Source organism: Choristoneura fumiferana, chromosome 17 (genome assembly GCF_025370935.1).
Source record: "Choristoneura fumiferana chromosome 17, NRCan_CFum_1, whole genome shotgun sequence".
In the NCBI taxonomy this organism is placed as follows: domain Eukaryota; kingdom Metazoa; phylum Arthropoda; class Insecta; order Lepidoptera; family Tortricidae; genus Choristoneura; species Choristoneura fumiferana.
Genome location: NC_133488.1, coordinates 6,553,880 through 6,575,978, shown reverse-complemented (window position 1 = coordinate 6,575,978; position 22,099 = coordinate 6,553,880). Strand labels below are relative to the sequence as shown.

The following is a 22,099-nucleotide window of genomic DNA, read 5'->3' as shown; positions in this document are numbered from 1 at the left end:
CTAGTTTTGTAGTCACAAACTAGCTTAAAGCACAAAACAACTGCTGAAAATAAAGCCTAAGTAAGGTGAACGTTAATTTTTTACCAAAAGCAGTTCTTATCTACTGAAATTCCAATTCAACGAGATTCCACCTAATTCTCAAGAAATCGTTCTGCAAATGAGTTAATTCGCCAATCTCCAACCCTTTTGTAATCCACTACCAGAGGTTTATAACCAAATTATCTCACTGTTTAATTAAACAGAAAATATTTAATAGCAAATAAGAAAATATCGCTGGTGTAGACATTGGGAGGCAGCGAGAACTTACACTTCAGAATACGGAGTTTTAGCGTCTAAGCTTTAACGTTTGGATTTTAAAGTAGGTGAGCATTTCTAAAAAAGTTTGTACATTTGATTTGCGACTCCGATTTGGATAAAAAATTGCAGGTATGTAGTTAAGACTAAACAACCATAATGACGCTCGAACTGCCAACCTCGCTCAGCTCGGGCGGCAAAACATCTCGTGTTATTATGGCTTGTTTTAGTCCCTTGTTGAACAATCTACTATTAAAAGACACATCTGTGTGTACAGATAGGAACGAAGGGAGATTCAAGGTTGAATTGTATTCTTTGCTGAAAAAAAATCTAAAATCACCCCCGACGAAAAAAATTACGTACCCTTAGATTTTATATTTCAAAGTAAAGGCACGAACTCACTTTTGAAGCCACTTGAGCCAAGCCCTTAGGTCCCGCGAGCCACCATCGAGCGTAATTTGAAGCTCATAACAGGAGAATTAATAAGGCGAAGAAGATTGCACCCACCGATCTCGCTTCCACTCAAAGTATAGCGGGATTGAATAACTCGATTAAACGTGGAACGAAGCATATTTCGTTTTCAAATATTCATTCCTTTAAATTACTGTTTAACTCGGGGAAAAAACTACAATAGCTGTATAAATAGTATCGACGACGATTGATTGCATGAATTACGACTTACAATAATACTTTACCAAAATTGGACTAACAAAACCTCCGACATACGAGTATAATGATAACTAATTTGACTATGATAACATTAATATCAATAAGACATCATCTCTAATTATTTTGCTGTGTCCTTGCAGGGCGTCACATCTACATTCCTTGTTTAGTTTTTAAGACCTTTGTTATTGTACTACTGTAATGTTACTTGCAATAAAGAATTTGATTGATTAACTTTCCAGCCTAATTTTTAACCCCTGACGCAATGTGTGTCTGTCTGTGGCACCGTAGCTCTTAAACTTTCTAGCTTTTTTTAGCGATGGTACTTAGACATGTCTCATCAAAATCGGTTTAGCCGTTTTGAGATATTGAACTTTGAAGTGACAAAGTCGGGGGTTTTCCAACTTTTTGCTGGCTAGGTTATACATACAAGGCTGGCTATCATTAGTTAAGTTTGTATCTATTCTGATAAAATTAGTGCAACAGCTACTGAAGATTAACAAGGAATGGGAGAAAACCACAACGCAAGTAAATTACGTACATTGAATTGCTAAGTCGTCTGTTAACGTGACATTATGTTTTGGTTTACTCGAAATAGCGCAGGGTAACTGTCGCTGCTAGCCACAGCCACAATGCTTCTTGTTTGTGAATAAGTAGCTAAGCAACCTATTAATACAAACAACTTTCACAATTTTCACTAAAAGAAGATTGTTTTGTATGACTAAATAGGCGTAGTGATTTGTCGCTTATGCCGTACTAATACTAGGTTCTTGCGATAATTTTTCCTCCATTCCCTACGTGGGACGAAGCTATTCTAGTATTTTAGAATTATGAAAAATACGCATGTTTGTTGTGGAATCTTGGATGTATGTAATTAGGTATTTAGAGTCATGTGGGGTAAAAAATACCAGCAATACAATGGGTTTAAAAGTCGTTAATTAAATTGAATTCTAATACATTTAGCCTAATCTAAATAAAATATCTAACCGCCATGACTATATCCCTTTATCTTAAAGCGATAAAGTATAATAATAATAAATACAAAATAAGTGGTCCCTTGTTTGGGTGTCTAATGCTTGGCACTAATTTTGTTTAGTACCCTCGTGGGTAATCTGCTCAGCATAAAAATATTATTTCTGCCTAAATTGCCGATGTAAATGTAATAAAAGCTTCGCCTCTTCCTTGGAGCGTTAATAAAAAGGCGATAATGGTGCTATATTATTTGGATAAGACATTCAAAGGCAAATTATCTCAAATTATTTCGGTAGTAGCCGTACGAAGGGGAGAGTCGAGTGAATTGAATTCCGTAAAATTGTTGAAGAGTTGCAAAATTCCGTTGGGCGGTTGGTTGACTGCTCAGCTTTATTGAACTAGTTAATACAGTTATCCTAAGTAATTGGATCCCCTCGACTCAGTGTTAGATAATTTATGACTTTGTTAAAAATCTGTGTTTAAAGCTCGGAGATTTATAATAGTAAAACGCGATAAAGGAAAATATACTCAGCAGCACAAAATTTGGCCCACTCTACATACAAAAATTTGCTATTACTGCATACATTTGAGTTGAGGGCCAGATTTTTTACCGCACAGTATAATATATGTATTATATAACAAATTTTTTGAAATACTGAAAAAATTGCCATATCACATTTTACAACTAGATTTCAATGCGAGTGGATAAATTAAATTCTAATTTATTGCAACTAAATAAACTAGGTATTGAAAAACATCTTAAATGAAACTAAGTTACCTACACAAAGTAAAATAATGTATGGACATAAGGACTGGCCTGTCATAATATTTCGCCAGGGAGTTGTAGACTAGATAAAAGGCATAGCAGTGAATAATTCTAAACTTTCCCTAAATCGCTCTTCAGTTGTTTGGCAGCGGTGTACAGGTCTCGTTTAATATCAGGATAGCCTTCCAGGAGATCTTGCCAGTCTCTAAACCTTAAGTAAACCATATCTACTACCTGAAAAATAATAAGAATGTCAAATAAGCCTAATTTATTCAAGGCACACCTGCTAACATTATTATGTAGATAATGCAAAGATGTCAAAGTTGTGAATGATTTTGAAACATTATTTTTACTTTTTAATCTCAGATTGTAGTAATTTGGCTCTTAGAGTATTTTAATACACGCTTTAAACATAGAGGTAGTACACCTATGTTCAAAGCGTAGTGAGTTCCTGTCTCTGAGGACATACTATATCCGTTAGATATGTTCAATAGGTATCTTCTAATCTTCTTTAGTATAACAATGTAACCCTGATCATTTATCCATGCTAATAATATAAATGTGAAAGTGTGTGTCCTTTATATAAAATATTTGTCCGTCAAGTCGAACAAGACGTTGTGATTAATGAAGAGTTATGGATGTTAGACAAGTAATGTCAGATGTTTTTTCGCTAAATACTTGGCAAACAACAAGGAGTTGTATTAATAAGAGCTAAGGATGTTATACAAGGCATTTACATTACCTTTGGTAATGTCAAGGCTCGTTAATGTCAAGGCGCGCCTACGAGTAAATCTGAACAGAATCTGAATAGAAACTTCGTTGTTTGCTATCCTCCTTTGGTTAAGTTCAGAACAAGGTGAATCTTAGTAGACAGACTATAACAGTACGATTTTTACATATCGATACGTTAAACTAACCTTTTATTTTTTTGGTTCTTTGGTGATTGCAGGACAATCTTCAAAAAGTGTATGGTTTTAAATTAACAGGGTCGAATTTAAAAAGTTGAATGCTTGAAACGAAGGTCGAAAAAATTTGTATGAAAGTTTTCTGCTGTGGCTTGAAAATTAACCGTACCATTATTTGAACTTTTTATAGGACCGAAGTTAACATGAAGACTAGCGAGTTACTTAGTAAAACACATCCATCCTCTGAGCATTTAGCTCTTGCGCTCCGCTCTAGGTGGCCAAGAAAGACAAACTAGAGGCTAGGTGGGTGTGTAGCTGTGTGTGTGTATAAGCACATGCGTGTATGTGTACCCATGGAGCTCTCAACTTTGTGGTGTCGCCACGCACCAACAGCTCGCCACAAGCCGCAATGCCATGACTATCTGCACACCACAGCACCCAGCGATTTCTACGCTTTTATTATTATTACATAGGCCCTCCTCGGTGCGTGGAACCTCCGCAAAATTTCTTAGGATAATCGCTTAAAAACTTCGGCATAACGTACTGTCTCCAGATAAATTCTAAGAACTGTGACATCATGAATATGGAGGTAACGGTGATTGTTGCGTGAATGTTACACACGGGATATCGGAAGCAACAAGTTCACCGTGTTCTTTAACTTTTCTCTACAACCTTGAAAGTTATTAACAGATTACGGGAAGAAAATGTTGACACCGACAAAAAAAATAATAAAAGGGGACAAAATTACCCAAATACACTTTCGCAAAAAACAAATAACTACTATTTAGGTACGTAAGAAATCTTTTAAACGAGTACCTAAGGGGCAATAACTAGGTATCTACATGCGAGGGTATGTTTCATTCAAGCAAGGCTCTACTTTATTTTAGTACGATAATATTCAAAGAATTACCGTTCGCGTAATGTAGGTAAAATGGTGTGGAGAATCAGGAAACAGTCCCGGGATCAAGCCGAAAAATCCATTTGTTGTCAGCAGGGATACCATTCTGCTTTCACCGCTGAAGAAAATAATGATATATTAATATTACTTACTTCTTCGACGACCACTATGAACATTATGCCCCAACCTCGTATACCTAATCGCTTATCTATGTTTTTTACTATGTATACCTTCGATGAACGATACTACGTATTGATGATCCAAGATGTATACCATCCCAAAATATTTTACACATATTAAACAATACAGAGAAGCATATTCTACGCGAGAAATGCATTTATCTTTGAAGACAAAGGCGCAAAAGAACTCCTGCAGTGTTTAATGCAAAGCGAAAAGCTATAAAATCCATGTCTTACCTCGGATCTGTGTACCATTTCTCCACAGCACCTTCGTGTATGAAGTAAATACATGCAAAAATATCACCCTCTTCTACCACTGGCTTGCCTGAAAGAATGCCTTTTGAATATTTTATTTACTTAAAACGGATTTTGTAAATTTTGTCAGTGTTTGACATTTAGATGCACCTCAAAACTGACGCCAACAGTTGTTTTTATGAGCTTAATCAATTCAACAGCTGCATAATTTAGGTATGTATATATTTCACTATTATTTGGTACACATAGCCCAAATTATACATAACTCGGGACTAGATCGATTGGTAATTTATTGAATCAGGCGTTACTTTGCGGAGGTCCATATCAATGAACTAAAAGAATTAAGAAAAAAAGAAGAAGAAATTCGCGGGTGAGCAAGAAAATTCTTTTAGTTCATAGATCAATTGGTGTAAATTGTTTCGCCATTATATATTATTTTTACGAGCAAAAATAACGCGTCACTTTCCGTACAAACAATATTTTTAATTATTAGTTTAGATAAGAAAGATAAATTGGTTAAAGTAAACAAGAAATATAATTTTAAGGAAATCTTACCAGAAAACACCACAACTCTTTGGAGCCTGGCAGCCAACTGTCGAGTGAAATAAGATGGTAGCGATCTAAATAGTGGCAATGTCTCCAGGTGATGGGAGTACAAGGATCCCAGTAAATCTTCTCGCAGGCACAACGGCGCTTGCAGGGCTAATTCTGGGATCCAGTTCCCTGAATAAAATAACTTAATACACTTGAAGGAAAGATGATTTCACTAACTCTAAACTATGTCTACCCCTCCTTTTATAGCAGATTGGATTATTGACGAATTAGATAGTACTGAAAGTAATTACAATCGAAGATTGACAAGATTGTAAGTGTAGAGATTATAAAGGCCACAAAGTATTTCAACCACCGTGTCTTCTGCATTAACGTAAACTTCCATTGAACGTAGATATAGTTAGTGTTTAGTTTTAGTTTTGTAACTAAGAGACCCCACACAACCCTGTTTTATAATTATTATTATTTTCTTGTAATTTTTTCTTTAATTTTATACTTACTGTAGTTTTTAAGTATTTTTTTTGTAATTATTTTATTTAAAAAAAAATGACTGCCAAGTTTCTTGTGTCTATTCTCGTACCGCAGTTGACAGCAGTTGAAAAGCTCTGCGTACTTTTTCAGGTAGTGAATGATACAGTTTAAAAAAGTTAAAGCTAAACGCGATCAAATAAGGCAAAAAAATTATATACCCCTCTGTTTATGCCACAGAAGATTCGTATATTCCTTGACACAGTCCAGCAGTGAGCTTGTCAAACCAACGTGTTTCAAGTATTCGAACAGATTGGCCACGTTGTAGTCATAGTTGTATAGCTCACGATATTTGAGATAAATCGCTTTGATTGCTAAGCTTGCCACCCAAATGTGAAGTAAGTTGAGCATAAAACTCATAATCAATTTGTAGAATATTTGCCCAAGTGACAAAGGAGTTATCTGGAAGTTAAATAATAAACTTATTAATCTTGGGTTCTATTTAGGCAATTTGGATGCATGTGAAGTAGAGTGGTAGGAGCATGTTCACGATAGAGACGACGAGTGGTGGAAAGAAGAGTAACATTCCAGATTCCAGAGAAATAGGTAATTTAACTGATTAAAAATAACCTATTTCTAACGTTAGGTACTTTTGTGTTTTATTGTCATCTCGACTCTTTAAATTTAAGATCAAGACGATTTCTAGAAGAAAGTAATTTTTTTTTAAGATTTCGAACAAGGTTTGATATCAAATTTCATAAATACAATATATATAAAAAAAATATTTTTATCACGTCAGTACTGTAATTTATGTGGGATTGAGACGTGTGTGGGATTTAAAGCCCTGATTTGGAACAAACTAAAAATAACAGATATATGTAATATTTAAGAAACGAATATAGTAAAGAGGTTCTGAAATCAAATAAAAAAACAGACGCAAAATCAGATGATAAAAAAAATACTGAGATACAGCTTAACAGGTATATGTAGTAGACAGAAGATTGTTTTTACTTACGTTATTCATGTCAGTATGCGATAGGTGCAGTATAACAAAACATATTGCTATAACATAATCGTCTTGCCATCTTTTTGGTACTAAGAATTGATGGTAGTGTTTGTGTTTATTATTATGCAGGCGCACACAAATTTTTGAAAGACGCAAGCAGCCTGCGAACAATTATTTTTCTCAAAAATGTCCGTAAAAGTTGACATTATTCTTTACAAATCAGAAGGTGAAGTGCATAGTTTATGGTCAGCGAAAAATTAAAAAGTTAAAAAGATTGCAGGCGCGCTAGCTCGACAATAATGAATTAGCGCGCCTGCAATCAGTCACATTTTTTTAAAGTTAAAAAGGCCATGGAAATGTTGGCACAAGTCGTATACAGCCAAGTCTAATGGCCGGAATCAGATATTTTGTTGGAACTCCGGACTTTTTCTATTGGGTCTGAAATAGCTTGTGATGTTTTCGGTGGAAAAATACACCTGCAGTTTGTTTTTAATGAAAAAAGGCGGGAAAGCATAAGAAAAATATTGGAATAAAATTAAATTTTACAATATATTTTGAGAAAAAGTTTATTCAATTTCAGAATTATTCACCATTTTTGAGAAAAGCTTTATATTAGTCTCTGCTGGAATAGCAATTGCTGGCTTCGTATTAGTTAAACGGACTCGCAAGCTCGTCCACGACAATAATCTACTAATAATATTGTAGAGCAATAGAAATTTAGTGGTTGTAGCAACATTCGTTACATGGACGTAATCTTCACCATCACCATACAGTGTCTCTGACCATGTTAAAATTCAAGGTTAGATATTACTCGCATGACTAAGCTACTTTTATTTTAAACGATTTCAAATAACTTGAATTTAGTAGCGTTTGTGTGATTTGTGTGTGTTCTTACAGTGTGGAGGTGGAGGAACTGCATGAACACGGATATCCATACTAATATTATAAATGCGAAAGTGTGTGTTTTTATTTTAGTATAAATTAAAAAAAAATATCACGGGACAATCCACACCAATTAACCTAGTCCCAAAGTAAGCTTAGCAAAGCTTGTGTTATGGGTACTAAGCAACGGATAAATATAATTATATAGATAGATACATACTTAAACATAGTTTTAGTGCTAGTACTAGTCTTAGTTTTAGGTGGTACATTTTGGAGCCAAAATAAACTTTTCTTTCTTTCTTTCTTTCTTTCTAAATACATATTAAACACCCAAGACCCGAGAACAAACATTCGTATTTTTCATACAAATATCTGCCCCGACGCGGGAATCGAACCCGGGACCTCAAGCTTCGTAGTCAGGTTCTCTAACCACTAGGCCATCTGGTCGTCTGGTCGTATGTTTGTCCGTCTTTCACGTCGAAACGAAGCGACAGATAGATGTGATTTTTGGCATAGAGATAGTTTATGGGCCAGAGAGTTATATAGGCTACTTTTTATCCTGAAAAAATGCACAGTTCCCGAGGGAACAGCGCGCGATAACCGAATTCCACGCGGGCGAAGCCGTGAGCAAAAGCTAGTGAAAACATAAATACCTATGTCTTTATACGCTGAGTAGCACCGGTAATGTTGATCCAGTTAATTACTTTTATAATTAATATCAGCCTCACAATTCATAAAATAGCTCACAAAAACCACTGTTCAGAAATATCCGGCAAGAAACTCTACAAAATACCTACGAGTACAGTCGAGGAACCTGAATCCCGTATCAGGGCGGAACCTTTTTTCATAATCAATTTCGCTATGATTTCTTTGGCAAATGTATGGGATGTCAACATGACGTTAGTAATACGAAGGTTCCACCCTGCTACGCGATTCAGTTGCCTTAACTGTACTGTTGTTTGTGTATTTGTAACTTGTGTACTGATAATAATAATAATAATTTATTAAAAAAAGGGTACCTACAACAAAACTTACAAAAAAAGAGGACAGGAACAGTTTCGGCACACTAGTATCCTTACTAGTGACTTTAGGTTTATTAACCTGATAAGTCCCGATTGTGTTAGTAAATAAAAGTAGATATTTTTCAAGAGATCTACAATGTTGTTGTAAGTTGTTGTTGTTATGTTTGTATGAGTCATTGTAACGAGTAATACCCTATTAATAGTGCTCCCACATTGGCTGTTATAAATGTTATATAACGTTTTAAAACACGATAACATTTTCTAACACTTAACTTTTGTTACAACTTGCTAGATGTTTTAAACGCACCCACATTGGTACAATAATGTTATATAACACCTTATAACAAATAAATAAATATAAGAATTGCATTTGCAATTTGTAGTATAACATTTTAAAAGTTATATAACATGATAAATTTGTTACACTTTGTTATACAATGTTATAAAACAAATGTTATAGAACATTTATAACAGAAATTGTGGGAGCACCATTACAATGGACTTGAGTATTTATAGCTTACCTTCTCCCCGTACTATTGGATAAGTCCACTCTTCGAAATCAAACGTCCTATTTTGTAATACAATCTGACCCTGGTCGTAAGAACTTTTTTCTAAGGTCCTTTCGGCTAAAAACAAGATAAATTATTACTTATTTATTCCGTTCGCATATTAAATATGGAGTGAAGTAAACGTAGGCACTTACGGCGACAAGCTATAGCAATCCATCCACATGTCAAAGCATGCAACACTAAGCAGATTACGGCAAAATTCATCAGAAAAGGAATTATTATTGTCTAAAAAAGAAAAAATTTAAGCAATAAATTATCCAAATCCTACTAATTCCTACTTTCCTACTAACATTATAAATGTAAAAGTTTGTGAAGATGTTTGGAGGTTTGGATATTTTGATGTTGGTAATGCGTTCCCGTGGGATAATAACAACAGTAGTTTTAACAAGAATAGAGGGCACTGTCCAAGAACGGTGACGTACCTCAGCTCTCAAGATGACGTGACGTGTTAACTTCGTTTGTAATCAGTAGATGTTCAGTTAAGACGGTATTAAGCTATTTCGAATACGGGCGAAGCTGCGGGTTAAGGCTAGTCATATTTGTAAGTCTGTTTGTTTGTTTGTTACCTCATCTATATATATAAAAGAAGAAACTGACTGACTGACTGACTGACTGACTGACTGACTTATAGATCAACGCACAGCCCAAACCGCTGGGCGTAGAAACTTGAAATTTGGAATATATGTTCCTTAATAGGTGTAGACGCGCACTAAGAAAGGATTTTTCGAAATTCCCACGGGATAGGGAATAAATGGGATTTATATTTTCACTTCGAAATGGCCCTATTTCCGTAACTATAATTATTAGAAACTTCAAATTTGACATGCAGGTAGGTAATACTAACAGCTAAAAATACTTTTCAGGATTTTCCGAAATTCCCACGGGATAGTGAATAAATGGGATTTGTATTTTCACTTTTAATTAATGACCTTATTTCCGTAATTATAATTATTAGAGACTTCAAATTTGGCAAACAAGTAGGACATGCTAACAGCTAAAAACTGTTTTCAGGATTTATCAAAATTCCCACGGGATGGGAATAAAATGGGATTTATATTTTCACTTCAAAATGGCCCTATTTGCGTAATTATAGTTATTAGAAACTTCAAATTTAGCATGCAAGTAGGTAATACTAACAGCTAAAATTGGTTTTTAGGATTTTACTAAATTCCCACGGGATAGTGAATAAATGGGATTTGTATTTTCATTTTCAATTAATGACCCTTTTTCCGTAACTTAAGTATTAGAGACTTCAAATTTGGCGAGCAAGTAGGTAATACTAACAGTTAAGAACAATTTTCAGGATTTATCAAAATTCCCACGGGATAGGGAATAAAATGGGATTTATATTTTCGCTTCAAAGTGGCCCTAACTCCGTAATTATAAATATTAGAGGCTTCAAATTTGGCACGCAGGTAGATAATACTAATAGGTAAAAAATTTCTCAAAGATTTTCCGAATATCCCACGGGATAAAACGAATAAAGAGGATTTTATATACCAACTGAATCAGAAAAAACATAAGCTAAACCAATAAAACTAGGGATTGGAGATTAGGCAAACTGATGTCAATCTGGTAACGATTATTTAGCAGTGACATCCTGCTCATCCTGGCGAGGATCGTCTCCGTAGAAGGGAACTCCTCAAAAGTTAATGGCACATGCAAAAGACTTTACATGATTGTTAAATTTCAATGACAATGCGTTTAAATGATATACACCGCCAGGGTCGTCTGCTGATGACGGAACTCCTCAAAGGCTGATAGCATTGATACGAAATTTTACATATACGTTCAACGAGTTGACACAATTACTGAGCAATCACCCGCGACCTTTATGATAGCTACTTTTGTGCCCATGCAATGTGTGTTCATACAGTTCCTCCACTTCCACACTGTAAGAACACAAACAAATCACACAAATCCATCTATCACCACCACCACTTTACACTGACGCGTTTCGAACTCAACCAGAGCTCATCTTCAGAGCAACACAACCGTTCAGCATGCTACGGTGTGAAATTTGGCATAGATGGACCTAATGTAATACAGAGGTGCACTAGGGAAAGATTTTTAGAAAATCTCATGGAATAGGAAAATATCTCATCTTTGTTTGTTTCTTTGTTTGTTGGGGGTAATCTCTGAAACTACTGAGCTGATTTAAAAAAATCTTTTATCAATAGAAAGATTCACTATCCTTGATTGACATTAAAGTACTTTAAAAAAAATGCAAACTTTCCGCAGAATAAAAATAAGTTTCAATTTTGAGGCAGATTTTCAAAATTATTTCATTGTAGAAAGCTACAATGTTTCTCTTATCGACAATTTAGAATTTTAAAATAGATCATAACAGTAATTCATGTCCCGTAGGAACTTTAATTTCTCGGGATATAATCCTATAGGTATCGTGTATGGTAAAAAGTTGGTAAGATTAATCATAATCAATGACATACGTATGTATAGGTTGATTTTTGTATTACAAAATTTACACCACTGTCTAAAAGAAAATCTGTCTGTATTTTTATTTCCATGTAATCCTCCGAAAAATTAATCAAAACACCAAACATGGATCGCAGAAAGTAAATGTATGTTACTCCAAATTTTACGCGAGCGAAGCCGCGGGCAAAAGCTAGTCACGTATAAACCGCAGAGTCGATTTAGATGAAATTCGATTTACACATATTTTGAGTCACGGGAATGGACATAGGTAATATAGTTTTTATCCCGGAAAATTGCAAAGCGATAAGCGAATTATACTTAAACGGAGTCGCGCGCAACAGTTAGTCTCATATAAATTAACAAAGCCCTCATTGACGAATTTTCCATACCATGGGGATTTCACAAAATCCGCCGTTCATTGTTATTGACTAACTAGAAACTGATGGTAGTTTAATTGTTACTATTTCGTTATCTTCTACAGCAAAGCTATGCCATTATATAAGTATTTGGTAAAAAAAAAACCATTTTTAATACAACTTTTTTGCTGACTGTACTTTTTGTTGCCTGTACTTGTATTGTCACAGATGATCCTGGCCGGACTACCAGGATGTCACTACCAAATTATTGTACTGTCACGCAATTTACGTAAGTATACCAAATTTCAAGTCAATCCACTTAAAGACAGAGACAACGGGATAGGTGAAACTTAATGAAAGCTTGTAAAATAAATATTATTAAACGAATTACCTTAAAATTCTCGCAGAAATGATGGTGGAAATGGCAGAATAGTCGAAGTCGTAGCAATCTGGCTAGTTGATAATTCCAATTGTTGGTGGGAAACGACAGTAGTGGTATTAAAAGTGACAGGACATCTAAGTACGTGCCCCACTCTTTAAACATTTTGAATTTAACGTGCCGATTAACACATCTAGTTTCAGTTACAACCAATTGCATCTAAAACAAAGGCAAATAATTAAAATCATGCTAAGTAAACAATATATGGGTACAATGATACATAGACAAATATATTTGGGAAGTAAGACTTTTCTTGTCACGTATGCTTTTTTTTATTCGACTGGATAGCAAACAAGCAAGTGGGTCTCCTCAATGGTAAGAGATCACCACCGCCCATAAACATCTGCAACACCAGGGGTATTGAAAGGCATCTGGGAAGATGCACCAAACCTTTTCTTCGAAAAGTTAACTAACTACACCAATTACACACACACACACACTGTGACTTAGTAAAGTTATATTACTTATTATCTATTATTATATAACATCAATGTCTCCGTTTCCTTGAAGCCGCACGTAACCCTGTATGTTTTGACTCCCACGATACAGGCTCTGCCTAGTGTGAGTGTCGCCGAATCAATATTCAAAATTGATTCTGGTTTTTGGTAATAAAGCATTTTTACTTTTTTTTTTACTTTTATTTACACTAGGAGGGATGAGATGAGAGAGATAAAAATTGAGTTAAAGACCCATGTAATAATAAATGCATGGTTAACGACTCAAATTATATTATTTCAAACTAGCCTGTTGCCCGCGTCTTTTTCGGGATAAAAACTACCCTATATCCTTTCCCGCGGCTCAAACCATCTGTATACCGAATATCGTCTAAATCAGTTCAGCGGTTTAGACATGATGAGATAACAAACAAACAGACTTACAAACTTTCGCATTAATAATATTAGTGGGAATTTGTAAAAAATATATATATGTTCGTCTCTAAACTATTAGTTACTATTATTATTACTTATATATCTAAAAATCAGATCACTGTTATCCTTTAATTTTAGTATTTTAACGTTTGCGCATAACTTTAACAGAATAATGGACAGTCAATGGTGCAGGAGTTAACAAATTAGTTTTCAGTTTCGTTACCAAATTCACACGGCGTGTTCGAAACTTTATCGAGTAAAACAGTTGGTTTAAATGATTTAGTGCCCTGACTAATGATTTCACCCACTTGTTTGAATAGTGCCACCAACCTGGGGCTCTATCAACTTTGTCATTTATGAGTCATGACTAATTTTGTTAATTATAAACGTATAGACAGACAAGTTATCGTTCTAAATAAGAAAAAGGACATACGTACCATATCAATGAAGGAAAATAAGAACTCGCAGGTACTCCAAATTTCATAAATAAACGAAACGTAAGATTGGTTTTTGGAGTCTTTTTGTATTTTTTATTAAACTCCAAACTTTGTTACTTTGAGGGTCATCCCGTAACATCTATATTGAAAATACAAACTGAAACATGTGGTGTGGTGTAGTGTGTGTCATGTGGTGGCGTAGAGATATAGCACGCAGCTGGTCTCTTTCTGGTTTTTCTGTGCATCTATGTTTTAGTTTGTATTTTCGAAACGTTACACACGGAAAGACGGACGTGCCGGACGAAACTACAAGGTTTCCGTTTTTGTCATGTTCACTACGGAACCTTAAAATGACTGAATATCGGCATGTGCATAGGTCCTTAAGTTCTTCAGCTATACCCTCATAATACCAAGGAAATTATGATAGTCACCGCATAAAATTCCGACACCAAGTACGCCAAATGTATCAGGTCAAGTATAAGCAGAACCCAGAGCATTTCATGCAAGAGATCCAATGGCAGTGTGTTGAGCATCAAGACTATAGCAGCTGAGCATAGTGGCTCAATCACCCAAACGAGAGCGAGCCAGCGGTTGTACCACGCATTGCTATGGGCTTCTACTGGCTCTTGCATCCACTGAAACATATAAGAATTTTTAAGGCTACTTGTCCACTGAAGCGGAGCTTCGAACCGTGTTTGTCTCCGCAGTTTGCCTCAGATTAGGTGGAGCGATGATCTTTGCAGGGTGGCTGACAAGAACTGGATGAAAGTGACCGAGGATCGCGCTATCGCGTATAAATTTGCCACTAGAGGCGCTAGTGTAGCGAGAGGTCTCCGAAATATCAGATTTAACTGTTTTTGGGTGACCTACGCGATTTTATTTATAATTAGAATATTTTTGTGAATATTTTGCAATACCAGAAATTAATTATGGCAAATATGCGTTACGGGCCAGTTGATGTCTGTGTTTTGAGACAGTTTTGTCTTTCGGAAACCTTTGTCCTCCCTTTTTTCCGAATAAAACGGGACTATGCTACACTGTGGCATGCTCGATATTTTTATGGTACGGTTTTAAGGTATTAAATATGATTTAAATGTAAATTTTGTTTTCACGCCCGTAATAAATAACAAAGTAAGTAACCACTAACTTCAGGCAGTCTACAGTGTCTACAGTGGCGCCAACTGGTAAGCGCAAAAACGGTAGCCCTCATTGGAGAAGCCTATGATCAGCAGTGGACTAAGATAGGTTGATGATGATGATGATGATGAATCAAATATAAAAATAGCGTGATAGAGCAATTGATGATGATGACATGGACAATAAAACAAAATACTAACGGGTAGTTGAATAATTTTGTTTCCTCGGAGAAGATATCTGACTGTATTATACGGGTTCTCTTTGAAAGACTTCTTCACTTGCATATAGTCTTGCTGTGATTGGGGATTATTACGGATGTTGGCCCGAACCTTTAGGATTAGATAAAATGTAAGATTTAAACCATACTTGTTCTTTTTTGGTCAGATTACAGATAAAAAAGGTTGCATAATGGTTTTGGATTTGTCTATTACGAATTATGTTTTATTTTACTAAATTATAATAATAGTACCTGGGAGACCGAGCTTTGCTCGGGCTAAAACTCGGTAAAAATCGTTTTTCCAGAGATAAGACCAAGTTAGATCGGTTTTTCATCCCCGAAAACCCCATACCAAATTTACCAAATTTAATCGGAATCGTTGGAGCCGTTTTCGAGATCCCCGAAATACATATATATACATTGCTCGTTTAAAGGTATTAGATATAGATCGATAGATACTTAATCAACCACAGACTGCTTTAAAATCTTCCAAAGACTTGACTTAGAAAACATGCATTTTTTTAACTAATGAAGGTAAGTATTTGAAATAAAATGCAATAAATTATCCTAAAATAAAAAAGGCCGTTAGAGTGAGGTTTCAGTATGTTAATTAATGCTTTCAATGCAAGTCTCTACATATATTACCTCATCGTCAATATTGTCCTGGAACGCTTTGGCCGGGATTTGAAGGATGTCCACATGGTCCACGGTGTGAGCTGACACTCGAACAGGACGGTGACCTACGCCGTCAATTTGCCCGAATATAGATCCCTGTTTTAATAAATAAAAATGCGTATTTGAAAATTTGATTTTATGAAGACTAGCTAGCTGCTACTACTAGGTATTGCCCGCCCTCTGATCGCGTAAATTTCCTTTATCGCTATCATGCGGAAACTAGTTAATTTTCCGGACTAAAAACTATCCTATGTGCTTCCCGGGAATCAGAATATCCTGTATACTGAATTTCTTCTAAGTCGGTTTAGACGTAAAAGGTAGCAAACAAACAAACAAACAGACTCATAAACTTTCACATCTATAATATTAGTGGGATACCTAATGAAATAAACTTTCAATGACTCTTGCATTTACATAATTTTGTTTTCCTATATCAAATTAAAGTTAAAGTTTTATTTATAACTAGCGTATGACCATGACGTCGTCGTCTGTTCGCCGATCTAGGTTATCGCGCGGTTGCGCCCTCTACCGAAATAGAAAGTACCCTATGTTGATCCTTGAGGTTCAAACAAATTTCATCAAAATTGGTTCAGTGGTTTCGACATAAAAGCGTAACAGACAGACAGACAAACAGATAGACAGAGTTACTTTCGCATTTATAATATTATATACTAGCGTTTACCCGCGGCTTCGCACGCATAAATCATTAGATATAGCAGTTGAATTTAAATTCCGGAATTTTATTAAATTCTCGTGGGAATTCCCGAAAATTACATCGTGGTTTTCATTGACATTTAATTAAAACACCCATGCCAAATTTCATGGCTAAACCCAGCAGTTGTTATTTCGAGATTTTATCCCTATCCCGTGGGAATATCGGGATAAAAGTAGCCTATGTGTTATTCCAGATGTCCAGCTATCTATACGTACTAAATTGCATGACTCTAAGCCCAGCGGTTGTTATTTAGATATTTTATCCCTATCCCGTGGGAATATCGGGATAAAAATTATCCTATATTTCAACCCAGATTATAAACTAACATTTTGCCAAATTTCGTCCAAATTCGTCCAGCCGTTTCAGCGTGAAGAAGTAACAAACATACTTACTCACTCACTCACAAACTTTCACATTTGTACCATTAGTAGGATAGCAGGATATAGTAGGGATAGTAGGGATGATAGATAAAATATGTCAAATTAATGTCATATTAAATTGTTTTTCTCTATAAGTGATTTTTTTGTAAGCCTTTTGAGAAAATAAATATCCTAAACCATAACTGGAATTTGAGTCACGCTAACTTTACCATAAAGCCGCTAGGCTGCATGCGTTGCCACTAGGAGGTGTGCGAAGATGTGTTGTGAGGAATTTGTTTATCATGATTCATGAACCAAAAGAAACACTTCATTTACTTACTTATTCTCGTACAACGCAGCTCTAGTAAAAAACAATAAATCAAAAAATCAGAAAACCCGACTGCCGTAAGAATACTAAAAAGAAGAAAACAAGTCTAGTGGGCTAGAACTTTGTTAAGTAGGTAACTTAAAGTTCAACAGTCGGGACCCATTAGGACGAATTTTTGAGCGTCACGATTTAAATGGGTACTGACTGTTCTGATTCGTTCAATGCGGTTCTTATGTATAGCATAGTAAGGTGAACATTTTGGGGAGGCATAATTAAGAATACATCTTAAATATGCATAAAAGACTATTTTTAAACTTAATAAGCTTTGGAAAGGTTTGCATGTTCTTAGCACGAATCCTAGATTTCGGAAAGATCTGTTTATATTACGGATATATTAGGGACGTCGTTGCGGAAGGCATGGAGGGGACGGCTGCGAGCGCTTATGTCACGAGCGATAAAGACAGCAATACCCAAGAGAATACCTAACGCGGTTGAGCGGTCGGCAGGGAAACTTTTCTTACGGAATTCTAATCTACGAGTATAACCTTTGTCAAATAAGCCAATGTCTTCCCATCTTGGGTGATGACCACCTTCCCCCTATGCACGACGTAGACCCAGGGATTCAGATCTTGCTCTCTCATTATGGTCCATCCAGGTAAGTAGTAAAACTGAACACCGGTACACGCCAGCTCTCTTTGGATTTGCTCACCACCTTTCAATAATGAGTCCAGTCCAGTGCCTAAAGTCCTAAAATGCGAGTGTAGTTTTATTCATCATCTTAGCCTATACAGGGTGGAAAGTTAAGATGGAGCAGCAAGGGCATCTACTATATCCCTTGCTGCTACGCGAAAATGCTCTTAGGAGACCTTTACTAACTTTTACCTGTATGGAAAAAGTTTTCTTTGATTTGTGGGTGTTCTAGTACTCTATCTAACCTCAGTAGGTCTCAAAGAGTGTTTTGATCCTTTATAGAAATGGGACCGATTGGCATTAAAAAAAAGTCAAATCTGACGATTTTTTTTCTGACTGTACATTTTATCAAAAATCTGTGAATGTCGATTGTCATCACTCAAAAAGTTAGTAAAGGTCTCCTAAGAGCATTTTCGACTAGCAGCAAGGGATCTAACTAGTAGCTGCCCTTGCTGCCCCGTCTTAACTTTCCACCCTGTATAAACCCCACTGCAGGGCACAGGTCTCCTCTCAGAATGAGAAGGCTTGGCCCTTGTTTTCACGCGGTGACTATGCCAATTGAACCGCCATATAAGAAACCCAAAAGGAAATGGAATAAAGCTGAATCCGAGTGAGTTTTAGAAAAGAAATGTAATTAGGGTAAATCGTCAATTACTGGCCACCTTAATACTAAAATAAAATCTGATTACCTACAAATAGAACTAATTTACAGGCTCGCACCTCTGAGTTTTTCGAAATTCATGTGCGGAATTACATTTGAAATTTACTACGAGCTTCGCGGTGAAGGAAAACATCGTGAGGAAACCTGCACAAAACCTGCGAAGCGATTCAATGGTGCGTGCGAAGTTCCCAATCCGCACTGGGTCCGCGTGGGAACTATGGCCCAAGCCCTCTTGTTCTGAGAGGAGGCCTGTGCCCAGCAGTGGGATGATGATGATGATTAAATTACTCGCAGATTCGAGCAGGTTTCCTCACGATGTTTTTCTTCACCGTAAAGCAGCGTTTCCACCAATAATATGCTGGGATGTGTTGCGAGGAATGTGTTTTTCATTAACCAATAGAAACTTTTTATTTACAAATCCTCGCACAGCACATCTCTAGTGGAAACGGCTGAGCGGAGCGAGGATGTGTAAAAAATGAAGGGTTTCTATTGGATCATGAAAAACACATTCCTTGTAACACATCCTCCCACATTATTGGTGGAAACGCTGCTTTCGTGGTAAATTTCTAATGTAATTTCACGCATGAGTTTTTTTTTTTAATAATTTTGATCCATATCAAATTTTAATACTGTTTATCCTATGATTATACTTTGCTTCACTGATATCATAAGTAAAACTTACTGCTTGAAGAAGAAATAATTCAAATCTTGACTGAAAATGACACTAAGAGTCTTGGATCTTAAGTTTTCTATGGCAATTCCTTTGGTCCTGTAAAAAATAAATATTGTACTCTAGAGTATGCTTTGAGAACACGCTACATAAACGTGCATATACATAGAAGTGTCTTAAGAGCAAAATGATACTCTGAATCTTTTGCTGAAGGTCACAGCCACCCGGCACCCGACCAGCACCGCCTAGTATTCTTCATATGAATTTGTATGGGTATGCGCTCACTACATCAACTCCGTAGCGTCACCGGATCGCCTCACTCGCGAGGTTGTCTATGCTACTACAGATTATACACATGTATCAATCAAGAAATAACGTCAAATTTTGACGAAGATGTTTCAAATGAAAAATTAATATTGAAATCAAGTGAATTTTGGTAAAAAAAGTGATTAGACATCTAGCTAAAAGACACGAATTATAGATAAATGTGTTATTGATTCGATTCAGTGAGTGTTTATACAATAATTTTGATGAAATCGGTTTGTTTACACGTTTAATAAATTGGATAGGCATAACGTATACTCGTACTAGAAAATCAACGCGGCGTCCACCCGTGGACCACCTGTCGTGAACGAGTGGACGCCGAAAGTCGAGGCGGTGCTGGTCGGGTGCCGGGTGGCTCTAATGAGCTGTGCCCTTAATTCCAAAGGAAAGCAAGACGGTATCTAGAGTACGTTAAAAAAAGTTATGAAATTTTTTAAGCCATACCTTTTCCACCAATAGCTGAAATGTGCCAAGGATCTCTGGATGAGTTCATCTTCGAGTCTTTCCGCGTGCAAGAATTTACTGAGGGAGGTGACTGCGTGCTGAAACAGTGTGCTGCCACGGAGACTCAGGGTCAAGTAAACCAAGGAATAGCAGCAGACGCACCTGGACGCAATATTGCTGCAGTTAGCATAAACTATATAGGTCGATGAATTACGAAAATGAAGTGGCAGTGGGCGGGGTACATTGCTCGCAGGACTGATGGTCGATGGGGTCAGAAGGTTCTCGAATGGCGTCCGCGGACCGGGAGACGAGCAGTCGGTAGGCCTCCAACAAGATGGAGCGACGACCTGGTTAAGATCGGATCGCGGTGGATGTGCAAAGCACAAGACCGGTCTGAGTGCAGAGCCTTGGGGGAGCCTTATGTCCAGCAGTGGACGTTTTCGGCTGACATGATAGCATAAAAATAGAAGTCCGGACAAATTTTCACTGTTCATTGCGTGTGCTGCTTGATGATCAATGTGTGGCAAGGGTCTAGGTCGCGCGTACTCGTAGCTGTGGTAAGAGATTTTCGTGTAATGCATTAGCTAGCTGGTAAGGTAAAGATGAAGTGAGATGAATCTCCTCTACTTACCTTTGTAACGCGCACATTTTGTCGTTCGTCTACCAAATATGGTAAATGTGGTGGTATGTTAAATATGGTATGGTATTTTATTAAATTGTTTATGGACGAGAGCTAAATAGCACAGGATAGAGAAAAAGAGATTGAAAAAGTATTCTTAACCCACTTTAATGCAAACCTGTTGTCACCGCTTGATAGCTACACTACACTAGCTTAAGCAATGTATAAACATAACGCAAATAATAGCACATAAATATATAACGCATTAAAAACTGACCAGTATACGATTCCGAGAGAAAACAAAACTGCTCCTAAAGTGAAATCTTTTCGGTTGATTCGAAACATTCCCATGAAAATTCTCATGAAAGCGCTCTGAGTTAGGCTGAAACTCTCTCCAAAGAGCTGAAAAAATTATGCATGTATTACAAAAAATGTGAACAAGACCTTTTTGTAAAAAGTATTACTTTAAAAAATTTAAGACAAAGAAAATTAAATAGATAAAGAAAATTAAAAAATGCTTTTACCAAATGTTGCTGATGTGTATTCGGATACTGATCAAATTGAACATAAGGCGGTAGCCAACATGTATCCCGTCTAGTGACATTGACTGAATACGCGTCATCCCATTCGAATTTGGCACATGTTAGGATCAAATAATGACTAACGATCAGCATTAACAGTAGTAGTGTTACTTGCCACTTTATTATCTGTGAACATGAGATCTGCTTCGTCACACTTTATTTCGTAGTTTTGATTCAAGGTATAACCTAACTGACGGACTAAGTAAATAGAATACCTAACACATCTTTTACCCAGGAAACTACCCAATTTATAATACGTACCACAATAATCGCCACATGAACCATAGGATTGTCTGCCAAGTAATTAAAATAACCCAGAAGAAGGTGCACTCTAGCGAATTTACATATCGCGTTTATAAGTAACTCCCAGTCATGGTCTAGCTTTACTTTCGGTACATTTTGTATATATCGAAACCATGGAAAGACAGCAATGACATCTAGTATGAACCCGTGAGACAAGTAGTTTAATGTGCATTTAAGTGGGGAATAGATTACTATGCCCCTATCATCATAATAACCCATCTGAAAAGATAGAACAATTAGATGTGGGCGCGAAAATTTATTTTGTGAATCAAGATAGTTCCACCAAAACGTATTTGTTTTGTTTACACCGGTGATTTGGGAGATGTGATCAGGATAAACCCTGCGAAACCCAATTAGTTGAGGCTACTGGTACGTTATCGTACTAGTATTAAGTGTGAGATTAAT

The 22,099-nt window shown here is 36.4% G+C and overlaps 1 protein-coding gene across 2 annotated transcripts in view; it reads right to left on the bottom strand.

Annotated features, from left to right (window-relative positions):
* Window positions 1-1,928: 1,928 nt before the first annotated feature.
* The window catches only part of LOC141437495 (uncharacterized), a 31,126-nt gene continuing 10,955 nt past the window's right edge, over window positions 1,929-22,099 (bottom strand). For both annotated transcript variants that reach the window (XM_074100904.1, XM_074100905.1), the window contains exons 12-29: window positions 21,653-21,913; window positions 21,335-21,517; window positions 21,088-21,212; window positions 20,192-20,353; window positions 19,436-19,522; window positions 17,948-18,149; window positions 15,971-16,096; window positions 15,309-15,437; window positions 14,403-14,606; window positions 12,618-12,824; window positions 9,569-9,659; window positions 9,387-9,491; window positions 6,971-7,122; window positions 6,177-6,417; window positions 5,491-5,658; window positions 4,918-5,005; window positions 4,514-4,619; window positions 1,929-2,932 (exon numbers count right to left, since the gene is read on the bottom strand). In XM_074100904.1, the coding sequence (XP_073957005.1) occupies window positions 2,810-2,932; window positions 4,514-4,619; window positions 4,918-5,005; window positions 5,491-5,658; window positions 6,177-6,417; window positions 6,971-7,122; window positions 9,387-9,491; window positions 9,569-9,659; window positions 12,618-12,824; window positions 14,403-14,606; window positions 15,309-15,437; window positions 15,971-16,096; window positions 17,948-18,149; window positions 19,436-19,522; window positions 20,192-20,353; window positions 21,088-21,212; window positions 21,335-21,517; window positions 21,653-21,913 (2,760 nt within the window). In that variant the 3' untranslated portion in view covers window positions 1,929-2,809. The remainder of the gene's footprint in view (window positions 2,933-4,513; window positions 4,620-4,917; window positions 5,006-5,490; window positions 5,659-6,176; window positions 6,418-6,970; window positions 7,123-9,386; window positions 9,492-9,568; window positions 9,660-12,617; window positions 12,825-14,402; window positions 14,607-15,308; window positions 15,438-15,970; window positions 16,097-17,947; window positions 18,150-19,435; window positions 19,523-20,191; window positions 20,354-21,087; window positions 21,213-21,334; window positions 21,518-21,652; window positions 21,914-22,099) is intronic.